At 39.0% G+C, this 20,349-nt stretch overlaps 1 protein-coding gene across 2 annotated transcripts in view; it reads right to left on the minus strand.

The window, feature by feature from the left end:
• Nucleotides 1–8,559: 8,559 nt before the first annotated feature.
• The window catches only part of KPNA4 (karyopherin subunit alpha 4), an 80,940-nt gene continuing 69,150 nt past the window's right edge, over nucleotides 8,560–20,349 (minus strand). Inside the window, exons 14-18 of one of the 2 annotated variants that reach the window (XM_064275667.1) lie at nucleotides 19,861–19,992; nucleotides 17,055–17,126; nucleotides 15,656–15,818; nucleotides 12,619–12,713; nucleotides 8,560–10,557 (exon numbers count right to left, since the gene is read on the minus strand). In XM_064275667.1, the coding sequence (XP_064131737.1) occupies nucleotides 10,459–10,557; nucleotides 12,619–12,713; nucleotides 15,656–15,818; nucleotides 17,055–17,126; nucleotides 19,861–19,992 (561 nt within the window). In that variant the 3' untranslated portion in view covers nucleotides 8,560–10,458. The remainder of the gene's footprint in view (nucleotides 10,558–12,618; nucleotides 12,714–15,655; nucleotides 15,819–17,054; nucleotides 17,127–19,860; nucleotides 19,993–20,349) is intronic. The other variant, XM_010595924.3, reaches the window with a different exon arrangement.

Here is a 20,349-nt window from a genome sequence, read left to right on the forward strand (position 1 = left end):
TTTATTTTGCAAATATTTTCTCCCAGTTTGTGACTTTTCATTCTTTTAACAGTGACTTTCTAGGAGGAAAAGTTTATAATTTTGCTGAAGTCTAATTTATTAGTATTTTTTTTAATGGATTGCACAGTTGGTGTCTGTCAGTGGCACTTTAAAATGGTGAATTACATTAATTGGTTCTGTGAACTGGTAGCTTTTTAAAGTTTTCCTCGCATAAATTCTCTACATTTCTTGCTTATCAAAGTTTATTCCTTGTATAAATTTTCTACTATAAACTTATTTTCATCATCTCTTCTGTATGATACACACATACACACCACACTGCTGTGGAAGTGGGCTGTTGGAACGGCTCTGAAGCAGCTGCCGTGTTGAGACGGCAGGGCCTGAAGGCACAGCAGGAGCTGGTCCATGAGGGCCGCTGGACTGCTGCACTCAAGGCAGAACTGGGACCCAGAAGTGTCTTCCAGCCACGGAAGTTTTCGGATGTCACTCCAGTGTTCTCTCTGGACAAAGCCCAATGTTGTGCCAGCTGGTAAAGGAGAAAAGCTTACAAGGTCCAGTTCCAGTGTCACAAAGTAGGCAAAGAAAGATGGATTTAAAACTGAAGTATTTTTTTAGTCCCTCTTCTTTTTTGTTATGCACTGCTCTATTCAGGGCCTTCTTAGCTCTTCCCATGTTGCTCTAAATTCTTCCCAATTAGTCTTCTGCCTTTACTCCTGTCTCCTTAAAACACAGTGATTTATTGAAAAGTCCATATTTGACAGTGATACTTTTCCACTTAAAACCCACAAGTTCATTCTCCTAAATAAAGCATACTGTGTCCCTTGGTCTGGTCTCTTCCCATCGCTGCTTGCTGTGAACTTTTAGACTTAAAGTGGTTTTCGTGTCTCCCTTTTCTGACACTTATTATACTGGAATTCTCTTGTCCCCAGTCAAGAGGCCCTACCCTCCTCCAAAAAACCTTCCCCCACACTTCTCCTGGACCTGGGTTAGTACCTATAAAGCCACTTGTGAAAAATCAGCCCACGAAAGCCTTATAAAGCAGTTCTATTCTGACACACGTGGGGTTGCCGTGAGTCAGAATCGACTCGACAGCAACTGGTGACGGGCGTGAAAGGAGGAGTTGAAAAGCCAGTGTAATTTATAGCACAGAGAAGACTGGCTTGAAAAATGGTTAGAGAAGTAGGCAGGCAACAGAAAATGAAAGGCCGTGGCCATGTTCATGATTGTGGTTTAAAACAAGGACATTTGAGCACTGATTAAATACTTGCTACTAAGGAATTGTTAATTTTTAAAAGACGTGATAATGGTATTGTGATTATGCTTAAAAAATTTACTTTTACAGATACACAATGAAATGTTGAGGATTTGCTTCATAATAACTAAGGGAGACAGAGAAGGTGGGTGGGACAGAGATGACACAAGACAGAATGTATGTTGATAGTGGTTGAAGTTGAGTGATGCAGACATGAGAATTCTTTTATTCCAATTTTCTGTTTGGAATGCCCAATAATTTAATCAATGGAAAAAATATGTTGGTTTTTATTCTAATAGCAACGAGAAGTTATGAAGAGTTCTGAGCAAGGTGATGGCACACCCAGGTTTGATTACAGAAATACATAAACCAAACCAAAACCAAACCCGGTGCCGTTGAGTCAATTCCGACTCATAGTGACCCTATAGGACAGAGTAGAACTGCCCCATGGGGTTTCCAAGGAGCGATACATATCAAAGGTTGTATGTGGCACACCCAGATTTGATTTTTAAAAAGCTCACTCTGGCTTCAGTGTGGGGGCTTAGTCTTGGACAAGTTCGGCTGTGACGTGCATTTCAGAGAAAGCTGATACTAAACTGGGGACCAGTGACACATCACAGATGATCACTGAGGTGTGATCTGTGTATCTTCGTGTAGAATAAGGGCCCTGGTGTGAGAAGAGAACCTTAGGCTGAGACTTAGAGAACTCCAAAACATTTAATGACCAGGGAGGCTGAGCTAGAAAGGAGACAGAACACTGGGAGGCGGGGGGAAGAGAAGTAGCAGCGGTCAGAGAAGTGAAAGAAACACAGTGTGGTGGTGTGAAGATCTAGGGTTTTAAAAGGGAAATGGTCGCGTTTAATGTTTCTTAGCCAAAAATGACCACTCACTTCAGTGACACCTGGGCAATGGTGACTTTTCAAGGGCTTTATGGAGCAATGGGAGAAAATGCCAGATGGGAATGGGCTGGGAAGTAAGTGGAGCTTGAACAATTGGAGGCAGCAAGCAAACGTCGTAGAAGTATGGCTGTGACGGTCAGGAAAGGATGGGGCGGTAACTAGAAGGGGAGATGTTGAGCTTTTGTTTTGTTTTTGAAGACGGGAAAAACTTGAGCATGTTTAAGTGTTAATAGAAAGGATAACGTTGAAGGGGAACAGCTGAACATAACAGGGGAGAAAAGCCAAGCCCTAATTCATAATGTGATTCCTGACAGTAGGAAATGGGATTGCCTCAGTCCTGAGGAAAGCCACCTCCTCCAATGGAACAGCAAGAGGATGAGTGATATCCCTGGGTTTCTGAGCTGCAAGCAGGTCCCTGAGTGGTGCAAATGGCTTGTGCACCACACCCAGTGGCAACGCGGAAGAAAGGCCTGGTGATCTGCAGTCAGGAAAACACGGTGGAGCTCGGCTTTCCTCCGTAACACACAGGGCTGCCTGAGTTGGGAGTGACGCAGCGGCAGCGGGTTTGGTTTCTGGTTAAGCTGGGAGTGAGAGGAGGGCGCTGCCACCTCCCCGCACTGAGACACGAAAGGTCATCTACTAAGAGGGGGCAGGATGGAGAAAAGAAGTTTGATAAAAGCTGAAGCAAGCCTGAAGTTGGAGATCGTGACTTTAGAGATACTAAGTCTCCACGTTTTCCTACGTGCTCCGGCAGATCCAGAGAAAGCAGCGTGTTGACCTGAGGCATCACGTGTGTCTGTCACTGTACCTACCGCCTCTTATTCACTTATGACTCTCTCTCCCTGTAAATTAAATTGAGAGCAAGTGCTACATTTTAGTTGGTTCTGTATCCTTAACTCTTAGTTTAACGTCTAGCCCAAGGTGGACTCTCCAGTATTTGTCAAATACAATGAATAAAGCTTCTGCCTCTATTTGCAGTGAACTTTAAAGGGAACTTCCCATATATATATATATATATATATATATATATATATATATATATATATATATATTTTTATTAGCAGCTATAAATGAGTGCTTATGACCTAGCTAGGATTATTCTAAGTGCTCTACGTGAATTAACTCATTTAAGCCACATACAATAACCCACTGAGGAGGGTGTATTTCTGTTTTCCATTTTTCAGGTAAAGAAACAGATGCACGTAGAGATTAAATAACTTTACAAGTTCCCATGGGACTTCAATGGTCACAGCCAGGATTTGAAGCCAGATAATCAAAGGGGCCACTATATGACTTTGTGCATAGGGTTTCTGCAGCAATCAAGAGCAAAGATGGGTGAACACCACAGTGATTACTGCAATTGTTTAGGTATTGGGACTAGATAAAACTGAAGAGGGAGTTCTTTGTCCTTGTTTCTCATTATTTCTAACTACTGATAACAGCAATTATAGCTATTCAGGCAGAGTAGAGCTTATAAAATATGTAACGATTAAGCAACAAACATCGAGACATCGATAACCAAGGCATCCTAGTAACTTCATACTACTGCTAGACTGAGCAAAACAACAATCACTTACCTTTATGCTTCAGATGTTCTTTGTAAAAACATGTATTTTGATGGAAAGCTCTTTCAATAAATGATACGCTTCAAAAAAGCAGCTGCTTCAATAGAATTGGACGATACCAGGGTTACCTGTTTCCTGTGTAAAACCAGTATTTGAAAACACATGACAGCCCACTTCAGTACCCTATGGGGTGCCAGATATCCAGATCTGATATTGGGTAAAATATCAAAGTGAAGAAAAGGAAATGAGCACTCATCTGCCAAGGGATGAAGCATCCTTCTCACCTACGGGAAGCCCTCTAAACCTCAGATGCAATGAGGCAAATCAAAAAATTCTAAATTGGAGACGTTTAGAGGCAATCGCTACAATGAGTTAATCTGAGAAGCTGCATCATTACCACAAGCCTTTATTGAGTGCCCAAAGGACTCATGGCACCTTCATGGAGTTTACAGTGCTTTGCTTGTAGGCGGACCTTGCCCTTAAGGAGCTTACAATCTAGTGGAGACTGAGAAATGCAGACATGATAAAGCAATGACTCAACAGACACTACAGAACGGGAAATTATCACAAACGTAACACGCACACTGCAAAATAAGGGTGATGGCCAGGGCTGTAGATAGCCTAGATATAGATAGTCCTGACTTCCTGAAGGCAACAGATACCTGGGAAATTCAAAGGACAGACAATGGAGTTGAGAAAACCAGGAAGGAACCAAGACCCACTTCCCATCTGCTGCTTCTTTTCTTACTCCCTGTAGCTGGGGAGAACTGCCAAACAAAGGATATGGGGTAGAGGTAACAGGGTGACAAACTTTCAGTACCCTTTTAGCACCTCTGACCACTACCTGACTTGGACTGGAACAAAGTTATTATTTAGGTAGCCTAACAGCTGTCCCAGACCACCCTAACTTGGTTTAAAAAAAAAAAAAGTAAAAAACCAGTTGTTTTTTTTTTTTTCTACCAATTATATGCCAAGGATTGAAAAGTTAGAATGCCCAGAACTGCCACTCATGCTGAAGACCACTGGACGAGGTGTATCAGTACAGACAGGGCAGAACTGCTACGACACAGGTGGCCCGCCGTTTGTACTTGACTCCCTGATAGCTACTGGATGAGGCAGGATATAACCTGTTTACGGAGCCAGTGTATCTGCCAGTACACAGGGAAATGGCTGGAGGTAGAAAATACCAAGAACAGGTAAGGAATAAGTTTTATGTTAATGAGTTCAACAGGTGACACCCCCTAAGAAACAAGAGAGAAAAACAGTAAAGGAGAAAATAAGGTTAACTTGATTCCTTCAGAACTACGACCCAAAATGTGGAGCCCCCTCCCTAAAGAAAAATACTCTTCTAAGTCAAGTCTAAGATTTGGAAATTATCACTGAAAGTAGCCAGAGTAAAAAAGTAACCCATAAAAACGATGAGGGAAGGGTAGCCAACAGGCTCAAAAATCAGAAGAATGGAAGGACACTGAGGGAACGACCTCAAAGACAGGTAACTAACTGGAGATCGAGGGCATCACTAAAATCAGGGCTGAACGATGACCATTAATGACTGAGACTAAACAGGAGCGTGTACACTCCAGCAGATTGTTAGAAGTCTGTAACAGTTGTTTCAAACTAAGAGTAGAAACACACTGGAGAAATCTTAGGTAAAGTTATACGGTTAAGAACTACCATGGTCAAAGAGTCCATCAGCTATCCAGATCAGGTAAGAGGACAGAAAGAAAAGCACAAATGGAAAATGTTAACAGAAAATTTCTAAGAATAGGACTGGTAGACTTAGTTTGGAAAAGCTAAGCAACCTGGAATAGGCAGCATATCTGGAGCTACAAAAGATAGAAAATTTGTGGAGGGTACCTGCAGCTGTTGAGTCGATTCTGACTCATAGCAACCCTGTAGGACAGAGTAGAACTGCTCCATATGGTTTCCAAGGAGCGCCTGGTAGAGGGTTTAAGGCAGAAAGGGCGGCAGAGATCAGGGACGACCAGGGGGTGGTGCAGTCCTCTGGTGGGAGGTAGGTCAGGAACACCTGTAGAAGCAGTCATTTACTTTTCCTCACACTTAACCGCTCTTGTGCACAAACCAGCAGCTGTCAAGTCATGGACATTCTGAACAAAAGGGCCTAGATTTAGAAAGAATATTCAAAACTCTAAGCCCTTAGGGAAAAAAACCTACTTTCCCGTACACTACTGATGTGCTGGTTAATAGGAAACGTGACACTGCGGTCTGGAATTGCTTCTCATCACACCAGAATACAGAATTTACAATTTTTTTTTTCCCATCTTCCTTTATTCCTTTGAATCAATTCTGATCGCACTAAGACCATCAAGGCACACCTTGATTTGACTTAAAGGCATCTACGAAGCAAAATTTTTATTACTGTACTTATATTTTTGAAAAAAGCATACTTTATTAATGGTCATTTAAAACTTTGAGAAAAATTATTTTCTCATTTAAAAAGTCAAGATGTCAAGTTTGTTAGGCATGAATTTGCTAGCAGAGTGTTTGGTAATATCGGATCAATCATCTGGGCAAACTTCCCCATCCTAGTCATATTAAATTATTGGCTAATATCTAATGAATTCTGCCAATCTGAGTAAATAATCAAGAAAAAAGGTTCAAGAATACTCAGGTATTCTGGCCTTCAAAATAGTTAACAATGGATTTTATAGTTGAGGTAAATAATCCTAATCAGTTAAAGGAGTTAACAATTTGTAATTGTTATTAATTAAAGCTATGTTGGCCTGTTTTATAGTTCACTTGCTTAATATCTACAATGGAAGATTCAATATTGAAAACTCAAAAAGGAGAAATCAAATAATTTCAAAACTCTCAGGAAAGCTCCTGTAACCTATTAGTTATATACTAGATAGGAAAAGTTGAATAAACATTTTTTTGCATAGGTTCACAAATGTAAATGAACTTAGTTTCAGAAAATAGTTGGAAGCAAGCATGATTTAGAAGTTGAGATCAGGGTCTTATCAGGCTCTCACTAGCTGTGTGACCTTGGACAAGTCACCTCTTGGCAACTCCGTCATCTGAAGAGGAGAGTTGAGACAGATCACTCATTTGTACTCTGAAATTCACCGGCTCCTGAAGATCCCCTAAAACTGTATAGAGAACTGCATGTAGGTACACTTTTGGGGGAAGCTGTCCAGCATTTAACATTCTCACAGGCATCCCTAATCCAAAAACAAACTTCCTCCATTAAGTCATCACCTCTAAAATGCTCCAGTTCTAAACACTGATACTCCGTGTGGTAGGCAGAGCTCTAAGATGGCTCCCAAGATTCCCTGGTGTAGACACTCTGTACAAACCCCTTAGGCATGGGCAGGATCTGCGAAGGAAGACATCATTCTCACGATTAGGTTATAGATGTAATATACGGCAAAGGTAAAAGGATTCTGCAGGTGCAATTAAGGTCCCTAATAATTTTGGCTTTGAGTTAATCAAAAGGGGATTATTCTGGGTGCATCTGACCTAATGAGGTGAGCCCTTTACATGAGGGCTTAGGGCCTTCCCTGATCTCAAAGTTCTACTTCTGGTTTTGAAGAAGCAAGTTGCCATGAGTCCTACAGGAATTCTCCCACACGAGGACAGAAGAGGACCTCGCACCTCAGATAAGACTGTACCTTTGACTGACACCTTGATTGCAGCCTTGTGAAACACTAAGCAGAGGACATAGCTAAGCTGTACCCATACTCTGAGCCAAAGAAAACTGTGAAATAATGTGTTTTAAGTAACTGAAGTTTGTGGCAATTTGTTAATACAGCAATAGAAAACTAATATACCCCTCCCTCTTTAGTCTTTAAAGCCAAAGCTTAATTTCTCATAACTTTTTTCTTTAGAGACTTGAGGCAATGGAGAATCCATTAATGTTACAATAAAGGCAGTCATCTCATAAGGAAATGCCGTTATACCTTTAAACATACAAAACGCCTCAACCTATGATCTGCAGTCATTGAGGTAAGCCTGAACTAAATGACAAAAAAATCTTCCAGATGTATTTTTAATGATTATTAGATAGCTTAAATTAAAGGACTGCTCTGGGTTTGGTCCAGAGCAATGTGGAAAGTACTGCTTCCACCACGTCACACAATTACTGGACTCTTTGAAAATTAGAAGTATCTTTAAAGATACTGTCTTAGAGTAGGGCTAGTCACATACCTCTAATATAGTATTCTTATACACTTGCAAATGGCCTGATAGTCTAAAAAGTCAGTTTAAGATGATCGGAAAATAGAGTTGTATTAAAATCAGTTAACTGTGGGTAACTGAAATGAATTTCATGAGACCACAGGTAAAAATAAAATATTTAGATCATTTGGCAGCCCTTGTACTCAGAAAGGTTAAGATTACCGTAACTATTATGTATATAAGAAAACCTAATCCAGTAAATAATTTGGCCTATTATAAGCTCAATGGCTCATTTTCGCCCAGATTTTTTATTAAAAAACAGAACATGAATCACACAAAGTTTTGTTATGTTCACCTTCTGGGGTAACTTAAGCCTTCTGTAAAAACTACACTTTGTAATGCAGTCACTTGGAGCCATCTGTTGAAGTTACAGTAATACTTTTATCTCTCTCAGTCCATTTTGCTGGAAGAGGGAAGGCAGGACAAAACCTTGGTTTGGACAGGGAGAAAGAAGTATGGATGGTGTCAAGTGAACAAATTCAGTGGGTTAGGATATTATTATGTCCATATCCAAATTACAGAACTTATAAAATTTCTTCTCTTATGCTGGTTTTAGGTCAAAAGCTTAAGAAAGATGCTAACTTAAGTCCTTGAATTATACTCTACATTAACATAAAAAACCCACACACCACACACACACACCTCATTTAAAACATTGCTTTAAGTTTTAATGTTTATTTCCCCAAGACAGCCTAGCCTGCATTCTACTTGGATAAATTTTACAAGCTAGTTTTCTGCTGCTTCTAGTTTTAAACTTTAACCATGTTTCTGATGACAAGGAATGCTGCAAAAATACTCTAGTTCAACAAAGAGTTATGATCACAAAATAATTTTTATCCATTCTACAGTGTTTCAGAATTACCAGTTGATTTTTAAACACAAAGTAGATATAGATGCTAATGGTGGCTAATCGTGTGTGTTTCTTACAGCAAACTGTTGTTCATGCAACACTTGTGCTCAAAGGGGAAGGCACAGGATTTCCTACAATGAGCCACCTTATAAAGAGTTCTTTTTGTACAAATTAATTTATGTCACATTTAATTTAGTGTGCATAACCTCAAAACTGAGGCATTATTCCAATTTATAAAAACCACTTGCATAACTTTTATGCAAGTTTTAAAAATACAAAGTTTTCTCCCTAAAGTGGCTCAAAATAGATTGTTCATGGCTGCCTACATCTAAGATAAAAAGATTCTAAAACAACTGAACAGATGAGGCATAGTTAAAGGTGTTCAAACCATTACTTGATTTGTACATCTACTCAAACCTCTTCATCGGTCTTTATTCGGCAGTACATATGCACCAAATTCCATTTTAGAAGTTTCCATATCATTTTCATAGAAAACAAAATTTGAAAACAAGTAACATTTAAACACAGCACGGTATTCTACCACAACTGAAACTTTTTTCTTCTTCTTCTTTACAGGACTCAACAAAATCTAAAAATGAACTATGCTGTAGATTTACCTCATGCAAAGATCTTTATGTTATCTCTGAAAATGAAAAGGACGGCTTTTAAAGTACATTTTACTGTTTTATACTATTATGGCAACTTGTGTACTGCAACAGTCTATTTTGAGGGAAATTTATGATTTTTTTTCATGCAAAAATCTACACAAATTCGTTTTGATGATATGGAAAGCTTTTCATAGCATCAAACACTCATCTGGTGCAAATGCACAGGGAACCTTCCTGAAAAGTTTTCTGACTTGAGAAGCAACTAAAAAGCCATACTAGGTAAAGTAAATAAAGGCTTTAAAAAAAGGGGGGGGGGGGGGTGGGTGGGTGGGAGCGGGAGGTGGGAAAAGGGAAGGGGAGGGATAGAAAACACAGGCTGCAGAGTAAACCGATGTCTGCTGCTAAACCGGTCTTTGTTTTCATGTCCAGTGTACTTTAACACTTAGGATCTCACTTTGATGATTTACTAGGTTTGTTATCAGCCCCCTGAAGGCGAATCAAGCTTGCATGCGTTCACATACAGCACTACAACCATACTCTCGTACACAGTCACTCCAGCTCTAGGAGTCTGCTTCAGGAGTGAAGAGCCCTAGATGTGAAAGATGAACCTGGCTCTCCATCACTGAGCCAGACATTCATCCAACATTGTCCACTCACACACTGCTTCAGAGCAAGGCCTGGGCTCATTTTCCTTTGACTCATACGGGCATCCTATTCTCTTTTATGCTTACAAGGTTTGAAGATGACAGTACTGCACTTTCCCCTCGACTGATACAGAGTAAGTCAGTGTTCCTTCTCAGGCACTAAAGATCTGTGACCTGTAGCCCTTTTTACTTTTAACAACCTAAATAAGCATCCATGTAAAGTTTTCATTACATTTTGCCACTCATTCTCACTCGCATCCACTCGCCATCCTGACCTCATTTGGGCATTTTCTGTGATTCCAAATGAAATCTTCACATTTTCTTTCCCGATTTAATGCAGCAGCAGATCCCATGAGCCAAGCTTGATGGATCAAACCTTTTTATATATATGTGTATATATATATATCTCAGTGCTGCATGGACCTAACTTCCACAACATCTGTCTAAAACTGGAACCCTTCCGTTGGTACGTTGGCAGATGAATTGAAACCAAACGTTCCACCTTGTACGGCCTCTGGAACGAGGCCAGGGTCCTCATCGATCTGGGGAGACAAGAAGAAAGTCACTGTCAAACGACGGGCACCCATAAATGGCACTACAGCCGTATTCCCGTCACGACACTGTTCTATCTTGCCTATAGGAAACTGAGACACTTTTAAAGGCTTTTTATAAGAGAAGCCAAAATAAAAGGGAATTTAAGAGGATATACGAGATGGCTATCTGCCAAAATAATGAAACAGGAGCAATAAACTGGAGACGGTCCTAGTTCTCAGAAAGTGAGGGTCCACTCACTGGTATTCACGACAGTGTCCACGTACCTTTAAAGTGGACACAGTTGATGATACTGAAAAAAATTAATGCCAGCACTTTTGGAGAATAAGTGAAATCTCTGGCTAACCTTTTGATAACAATTAGAGGCAGGTGGTTAAATAATAGCTCTAATAATGTATTTTATATCTAAGGTCCTTTCTTGAAATACCACAAAATTACAAAGCTACAGTGCAGTTCCTATAACCATGTATACCAGCTGAATTATCCTTCCCACAGCGTAAGAGTGACTAACACAGGACTACACGCGGAGGTATCAGAGATCCTGACACACTCTGTTTGCAAATTAGAACCTCCAGAAATGCAACTTTGAGACATGCTATCCTTAAAAGACTTTTCTTCTGGATTTTATTTCTGGTTTATTTAGTCGGCATTCTATTCTAAATAGGACTTGGGCTGGACATGTGTAAGTAGTCTATGATTTCCTAGTACTGTCCTTGTTAGACTAATGTTCAACCACACACATCTAACAAAATGTTTAATAACACAGCACTCTTTCGTGAAAAAGTTTGTGATGTAAGACTTATTCTTTGAAAAACTGAGGAAATCATTTAGGAAATATACTGGTGGCTGTACCGAACCATTATAATTTTCTAAATGACAATTCCTTTAATTTTAGATTTACTTTTCCAAAGAGGAAATACTAAAAATAAATTATACTATCATTCAAACTACTGTATACTGGCAATCTGAAGATACTCTAGTCTATCTTAGACTGTATTATGCCTTCTCTTTTTTGTTGGTACGATGAGTACACAGTCACGCATCACTTAACGCCCATGATACGTCCTGTGAAATGGGATGTTATGTAATGTGGATGTCGTACCAACACCTGGGTCTGCCGAGCGTGGGGCTCTCAAGCGCACAGGCCTGGGGGCTGTTGTGGGGTGCAAGGCCTGAGCAGCTACTGCTGCGGATGCCTCAGGTGAGCGCTTGGCCAGGTCCTGCCCAGCATGCCATCCCTACCCCATGAAGGTCATGGAGGCTCCGGGTGTGCGCCAGAGCAGCAAGGAAGTGGTCTCAGCCACCTGGCACCTGGTCCTGGCAGGGCCCTGGTGATGCCTACTGACCTTGGGCACCCAGAAGCAGATCAGGTGTCTGCCCCTCCTAGTGGCAGGGGCACCTGTTCCCGTGGGTGGGGGGCAGCGGGGTGGGCTTGCTGCCGAGCTGGGCTGTGGGCTTCCCCGGAGGGTGCGTACCGGACCACAGACGTGTATGTGGTCGGACTTTGCCCGAATGGACGTTATGCGGCCCATGACTGTGTATGTGTGTGTGTACGCCCACCACTTTCATAGTACTTTATCTTTTTAGGATGATTTATTGTTTTCATTTTGTCTGTTTATTATTTTCATATTTGTTTTGGGTCACCAAATAAAAATAACAGTGATGCTATATTCAAATGTAGTTGAACTAATATTGTCATGAAGGATTTATTATAGGATATACCGATATCACTGTTCTGTTTAGAAATACACTATGCCATTAATAAAACATATGAAAACTATAAAGATATCAAGTAAGAATAAAGCTCGACTCACCCCCTGTCAAAAAAATCCTTATCTTTTTACTATTAGGGCTTGTGGTACTTTGTAATGCCCTGAGGGATTTTAAAATACTGAAGTATTTATCAGTTTCTGAAGCAAATGACATTATTGTTAATAGCTATTTTAATTTCATTTAAAAAATGCACACTGTATATCCTAGCTTACTGTATTATTTCATCCAGACTTATGTTTTATAAATAAAACTAAGAACACTACAAAATTACTAAGTACATCATCTGAAGAGAAGAACTGATCAATGATCTCATAGGCCAATTTGTAGATGTCTTCGTTTTCGTGATTTTGAAGTTGTTCAATTTTCTCCAGTCCTGTAAGATATTTTATGAAGTGAAACAATGGTGACATTTGAAAAGTAACAACAAAAATGTTACAATAATCTTATGACCACATAGTCCAATTTTGGGGAATATGTTCCAAAGATGAATTTTAAATAAAAATCATTTTATGCACAAAGATAAAGCTTATTATCTTAAAAAAATTAGCCTTAGTGTCTAACTGCATTAAATGTTTAAGCAAGCAATGGGACATGTTCAATAAAAAAAAAAAAAAAATTTTTTTTTTTTGTTCAATAGAATATAACAAATGTTTATAAAGAATAACAACGTACAGCTGCTTTTATTTGTTAGAAGTAAAAAGTAGATTATAAAATTCTCCCTATATACTTGATTACAGCCATTCAGAAAAAAAGACTCGCGAGATACCACAGAGGTGGTTTGCACTGCAGGACTATGGGTAATTTCTCCTCTTTCCTTCTTTCTATTATCTGCCAAGTTTTTCTGGTGAGAATATACTGGGGGTGGAGGAACATTAAAAAGTGCAGTTGATTAATAAATAAATACACTGAAGACATCTGTTAATGATCAAGATCAACCACAGTATTTCAGAGGAAAAGCAAATCTTCCCTGTAAACGTTAATAAGTTTATTAAATCAAAGGCAGAAACATTAAAAAGAATATACATACGTAACTTGCTGACATGTAAGCTCTATCTTGTTTTGCTTTATAGGAGTAATAATTACTTTTAAGGCCTCTGAAATAAAATGAAATGGCCCCTTGAGTCTTCTTCCTCTATCCTATCCTTAAATGGAAGGAACTGTCTTGGGCTCATTTCTCACTCTATACTCTGCCCCCTCTTGGTAAAACCCTTCCAATAAAAAATTTTAGTTACTACGTATAAACTGCAGACTTGCACATGTACAACTACATTTCTTTTCTTAGTGTCAGATGCATACAATTCAAATGCCTGTATGGTAATTCCATGAGGACATTTCACAAGTACCTAAAACTCAAACTGTCCAAAACAGCTCGTTTTATTTGTTTCCTCATGTAAACTCTTTTTCTCTCCTGTATCCTTACTTGGTGATAATAACCGCTTGGGAAATCTGAGAGAAAGCCTAAGTTTCATTTTCCCTAATACGCCACAGTCAAATATCAAAAATGTCAGTGTATCCATTTCTTGAACCTTGTCATCTCCCCTAAACCTCTATTATGGCTGCCTTCATTTAGTGTGGCCTGACCATTACAGACTTCCCTAACAGGCTTCCCTGTCTCCTGTCTCCAACGGCCCCATTTCCCTGATACCCACATTCCCTCAACATATAAAATCCTTCAATGGCCTGCCTGTCTTACCCTACAGCAGAATCCACTGGGGGAGCTTATATAAAACAGATTCCTAGGCCCTGCCTCCAGTAAGGCACGTAATGCTTAAGAGCCCATATTTTGATTTTAACATACAAAGACATTTTAATAATTAAGGTATGTTTACATAATTAAAAAAAAAAAAAACCCAGCAATAATAATTTTTAAAAAGACTAGTTTAAAATTTTTTTTATACTTCCTAATCTCCTGATCCTACCTTGATACTCTTTTTTGTTCTTCTGTTCATCACTTTAGTAGATTTAAAGACGGCAGTCCCTGGTTAGGAACAGCCGACTTACAGACAACTCATACTTGCCCTTTAGAGTTACATAAATTTGCCTTCGCTTTGAAGCAAACGGACCAGCCCCAACTAATCCCTAGTCACACAAAATTCTTCATCACAATCACCTTCGCTTGCTGCAGGTGCAGCTTTTAAATCACTGGAAAGGCTTTGAGCCTTTTCATGCACTAAAGTCAGGCTAAATAAGAACCCTATGCACCTGTTCTGACTTACCTACAAGTTGGACTTAAAAACCCAGGAATGGATCGCGTTCATAACCTGGGGACTGCCTGTACACCTATTTCTTCCTACATCAATTTTCATGCCTCTTGACTCCCCGACTAAGTAAGATCAGATACGGCTTCCCCTACTCTTGTGGCTCTCTCCTTTCATTTCCTTCTCAACGTGTCAGAAATACCGTAACGTTGACCCAGGTTGACAGTGTTTATATTCTGACAGCCACACTGGATGAGACACCCATGTTCTGTCCCTACGTTAATTCTGAGTTGTAGATAATCCTTGTTCTTTATACCCCAGATGGTTCTGGTAATTGTCAGATTTGGGAACTATTCCCTACAGAATAAAGTATCTGCAGTGCTACAAAGCTTCCAAGACTTGGTAGGGGTCTGGTGACTACTTCTCCAGCCTCACCTCTTGGCAGCTTCTATCCCACACTTTGTGATTCAGCAACACTGAACTACTCATAATTTGCTGAATGCTGCTTCTCACCTCGGACTTTGCTCATGGTGTTATCTTTGCCTGGAACACCTTTCATCCCTTTTTATATCATTAATCCTTATTCATCTCTCAAAATCTCGCTCAGGTGTCACTTCCTGCTTCTTCCTGGATGGATTAGGTATCCCATTTTGTTGTACATTTCTATTAGGATAATTAGCACACTGAATCAGTTCATGGTTATCTCCATGACCAGACTACAGGCCTTGAGGGCAACGATGATGCCTTGCTTACCACTCTCTCTCCTGTACCTTAGCATGGTGCCTGTTCAATGCACAGCAGCTATTCAGTTACCTAAGCATGTGCTGGGAACCCTGGTGGCGTAGTGACTAAGAGCTACGGCTGCTAACCAAAAGGTCAGCAGTTCAAATTCACCAGGCACTCCTTGGAAACCCTATGAGACTGAATCGACTTGACGGCAACGGGTTTGGTTTTTTGGTTTTAAGAATATGCTAAAAACTGGGCAGGGCTGCACATACAGAATATAGAATATCTGTACCTTAATGAAGAAAAATACGGAAATGCTGCATTAGTCAGAAAATAAAAGTGTTTCAGCAACAACACTGAAATGTAGAAAATTAGCTTGTAATAAACTTACCTCCACATTCTTCTATGAGATTGGCTATGGTTTCTGCCTCATCTTCAGCCATTTTTAATATGTTACTTAGTCCATCAAGTACTACCTGCACAACTTGTGCATCCTTTACAGTCAGCAAGTTGCAAAAAGGTGGGATAACATTTTGTTGGATAAGGTAGGCCACCTGAGGGATACAAACACAATGAAACAATACACATAAGGAAACTTAGTTTGTATACTGTATTATTCCACTGAAGTAACTGTGATTTTGAAAATTTGAGAATGGAAACATGACCTCATCTCTCATGTTACTAAACTAGATTACAAGTTAATTAAACCTCTTCTCCTTTTTAATGCAGGTAAGTTTATTTTTCTGGAATTTAGAAAGCAAAACTAAAGTAAAAATGAAGGCATCACTGTACTTCATGTTAAACATTCTTTGCCAGAAGGAAAACTTCCTTCAAAGATCCTTTCCCCTCTAAGATTAAGAGGTTATGAAATCAGTTAAGCAGCTGAACATTTTATTTTTTTTTAAACTATAATGGCTCAACTTGACAGAGTCTACTGGCTCTTTGCTGTAATAATTGCTGTAATAGGGAAGGGTAATTAGCACTCTCACATGCCGCCCACTTTTCCTGATTCCACTGTTTTCATAATATTTTTCGAACATTATAATAGTGTCATGAATTTTACTTTCACGAATTACATCTATATTCTGCTCTACATTCATATTTAAGTGGATTTACCTGTCATTACCGGTCCATGGCTCCTTTTTGACAGTTATCAATGTCTTTGTTTCTGAGCTCCAAATTCACCCTTTTTTACCTGCTCTGTGAAACAGATCTGGGCCTCTTAAAACTATTTTTTCTTTGCCAGTTAGTACAATGGGTGAGTTTTATCACCCACATGACCCAGAGGATGAGCGAGTGCTTCTTTAAATGTTATGTCCTAAATGCCTCACACGCTTCACCCTAGTTTAGTTCCTTGTTTGGTTTGCTGCTGGTGAATTTTTGTTTGCTTGCCTTTTTATAAATTTTAGTTCATTTGTTAGGAGAATTTGTAAGGTGGTCTCATTCTGCCATATTAAAATAAAAAGTCCTGTTCCTTCTTAATATTGTCAAAGCAAACAAAAAAACTAACAAGCAAGCAAAAAACCAACCCTGACTGTAAAAGCCTTGACCTTTGACCTTACCCTGGGTTAGAAAATTCTTATAGGTCAAGAAGTTGGAAAGAGAATACTTTTCTTCTATGGAATATGACTAAAGGAACTCAAGGTGAGGTTACCATATTGGCGGGGGGGGATCACAGAATGCCTGTTATCTTGCTATTATTTTAAGTTATGATTTACTTAAGTCTAAATCTTAGAATTAACTATATTGTTATTTTATCAATTTTTAGAAATAAAAAAAGCTGAACTTACTTGGTCTTTCCTTCCACTAATTGTTAAGTTACTTATGGCCCAAGCAGCTTCCTTCTGAGTGCCAAAATCCCCCTGTAAAAGCAAAACAAATGGATATAAATTGTAACATATGCCAAATTTTACTGGAATAAAGGTTTTCTGAAATGATCTATCAACTGCTCATTTCCCCAGGATTCTTTTTAGCCTTTCTACATGCACACGTAATTTTTATATATATATATTTTTAAGGTAAGTCTTTGAACTATACCCAATCTACCCTATACAAATGGAGACTTCTTTTTATAAGCTTCCTGGCAACAACAACAACAAAAACCAAACCAAGCCCACTGCCATCGAGTTGATTCTGACTCATAGCAACCCTAGAGGACAGAGTGGAACTGCCCCATAGAGTTACACTTGATATTACTGTTGAACAAAATGGAAAAATATACAATTTCATTATAACCAAAAGAATTTTAAGTTAAAGTATCCTTTTTAACTTCTAACAAAGATTTTAAAATAATACCCAGCATTAAGGAGACTATGATAAAATGTTACTCAAATACACTGCCTTTCAAATACAAACTGGCAAAATATATTTAAGAATCATTTGAAAATATGATTTAGTAATCTCACCTTTGAGATTTGTAAGAAAATAAAGCAAAGCATAATCGTATATCTTTCTACATATGGTCATAGCATCACTATAAGAGCCAAAAAGCGCAAGCAGGTATGACTCTTAACAACAGGGCAACAGTTGACTAACCATAATAAATCTACTTAATTAGATAAGAAGCTGCTATTAGTACCTGGGTGGCTTGGCTACTAACCAAAGGTTGATGGTTCGAACCCACCCAGAGGCACCTCAGAAGACAGGCCTGGGCTGTCTTCACAGAAAACCCCATGGAGCAGTTCTACTCTGCACACATGGGGTCGCTATCAGTCAGAATCGATTCAACGGCAACTAACAAGAACAAATTAAATATTCAGAAGACTAGGGACATGGAAAAATGCTTATGACGTTAAATAAAGCAAAAAAAAAAAAAAAGTAAAGTAAGAGAAATGCAAATTAAAATTGCACTGAGCTATCCTTCCTTATTTATCAGATTGATAAAATCCAAATATTTGCCAGTGAGGCTGGTAGGAGCGAAAAAGGGTACAACCTTTAAAAAGGAGAACTGGCATTCTATAGCAAAATTTACGTATGTTTATTCTCTCATCCAGTAACCCCAAATATAATCTGGCAAAAACATGGAAAAAACCTACAAAGGATTGACTGAATCAACTATAAAGGATTGACTGAATCAACTATAGTACATTCATACAACAGAGTACCATGTAGCTGTGATAAAAGGAATGAAGAAGCTCTCTGTGTAGTGCTATGGAAGTGACTCCAGGATAAAGAAAAATAAAAGGGCAATGCAAGAATATATAATATGCTACTTTCTGTGTAAGAAAGGGGAGAAACAGGAATAAACATATGCATTTACTTTTATTTTAAAAATAAGCAATGGAAGGATAAACAAAAATAAAAATGAGTAATTGTAAAGAAAGGGAGAGGATGGGGTGGAGGGGAAGGACAGAATTGGAGTCTAGACCTCTGTGTATGTACCTTGAAAACAAGGTACATATTTTAACTTGGGAACCATATTAGTACTTTTCATAATAAAATAAAAAAGTAATCCCAGAAAACAATAACAAAAATCAGGAACAAACCTATTTATCAAGTTGGTGGCTTAATCACACATAAAAGAATTATTTCAAGTGACACAGTATTTTCAAGTACATCACTGGTGGGATATACTCTACGGACAAAAAGAACCTCAAGGAAATCTTAAAACTGCATCCAGTAGTCACGTGCTAGTGGCAATGTTAGTCTTGTTGTTTTGATGTTTTATATATGTATATGTGTGTGTGTACCAATACATCATAAGGCAAATAAGCACATATGTTCACATTTTTTAGCAAAAAAAAAAAAAAAAAGATATAAAATCAAATAATTGAAAAGAAAAACCTCATTATCCTAAATAACAATCTTTAAAAACTTCCTACGTTTCATTCATGATTCATTTCTTCTGAATTCTCATGTTCATGAACTTATTCCAGGCCTGGGTCAGAAAATATGTAAGATAAGCCTGGGACATGTCATATCCAAATGGTAGGTAGGAAACTCTCAAAAACTACTGGTGTAATGTCAAAAAAGACACAGGCACAAACTATAAAAGGTACCCAGTGATCAGGGATAAGGAGTGTCAAAAAAGAGTAACAACCATAATGGACTCAAGCTCATCAAATACGTAAGAATCCAAACTTTCCTAATGACACTAAAAAAATTCACTCTGATAACATTTCAAGGTTGCCAGGAAACCATGTCATTCTAAAAATTGATTAATAATAAAAAGATCAGCATTTCTCCTGCCTTTCCTAAATAAGAAAAGCCTTTATTGAAGAATCTGGGTAATACATAAAGAACGACAGAACTACAGAGTCACCACTTTGCAGCTCCTCATGAAAAAACAGATCCAGACAATAATTGTCAATGGCAGCAAAAAACCATCAGGTGAAAGTCTTACAGACACTTTTACCATAACCAGCTCGATTAGGCTGGTGAGACCTGAGCTTGCTCACCAAAGGCTTACGGACACTTTTACCATAACCAGGTTCAATTAGGCTGGTAAGACCTGAACTCACTCACCAAAGGCTTACGGACACTTTTACCATAACCAGCTCCATTAGGCTGGTAGGACCTGAACTCGCTCACCAAAGGCTTACGGACACTTTTACCATAACCAGCTCAATTAGGCTGGTGAGACCTGAACTCACTCACCAAAGGCTTACGGTCACTTTTACCATAACCAGCTCGATTAGGCTGGTAGGACTTGAACTCGCTCACCAACCGCACCAGACGCAAGGCAGACAGTACGTGCCTCCTCATGGGAATCATCTGCAAGTAAAAAAGCTGTGCACAAAGTATTTTGATCTAAAAAACAGAACCTGATCCAGCAGTTTACAGGAAATGAGCCCCCAGGTTGGAAGGCGCTCAAAAGATGAGTGGGGAAGAGCTGCCTCACAGAGCGGAGTAGACGTTAATGACTTGGATGGATTAAAGCTTTTGGGACCTTCGTTTGCTAATGTGGCACGACTTAAAATGAGAAAAGACAGCTGCAAACATACATTAGTAACTAGAATGTGGAATGTACAAAGTATGAATCTAGAAAAACTGGAAGTCATCAAAAATGAAATGGAACTCATAAAGACTGATATCCTAGGCATAAGTGACCTGAAATGGGCTGGTACTGGCCATTCTGAATCAGAC

The sequence above is a fragment of the Loxodonta africana genome, chromosome 23 (genome assembly GCF_030014295.1).
Source record: "Loxodonta africana isolate mLoxAfr1 chromosome 23, mLoxAfr1.hap2, whole genome shotgun sequence".
NCBI lineage: Eukaryota > Metazoa > Chordata > Mammalia > Proboscidea > Elephantidae > Loxodonta > Loxodonta africana.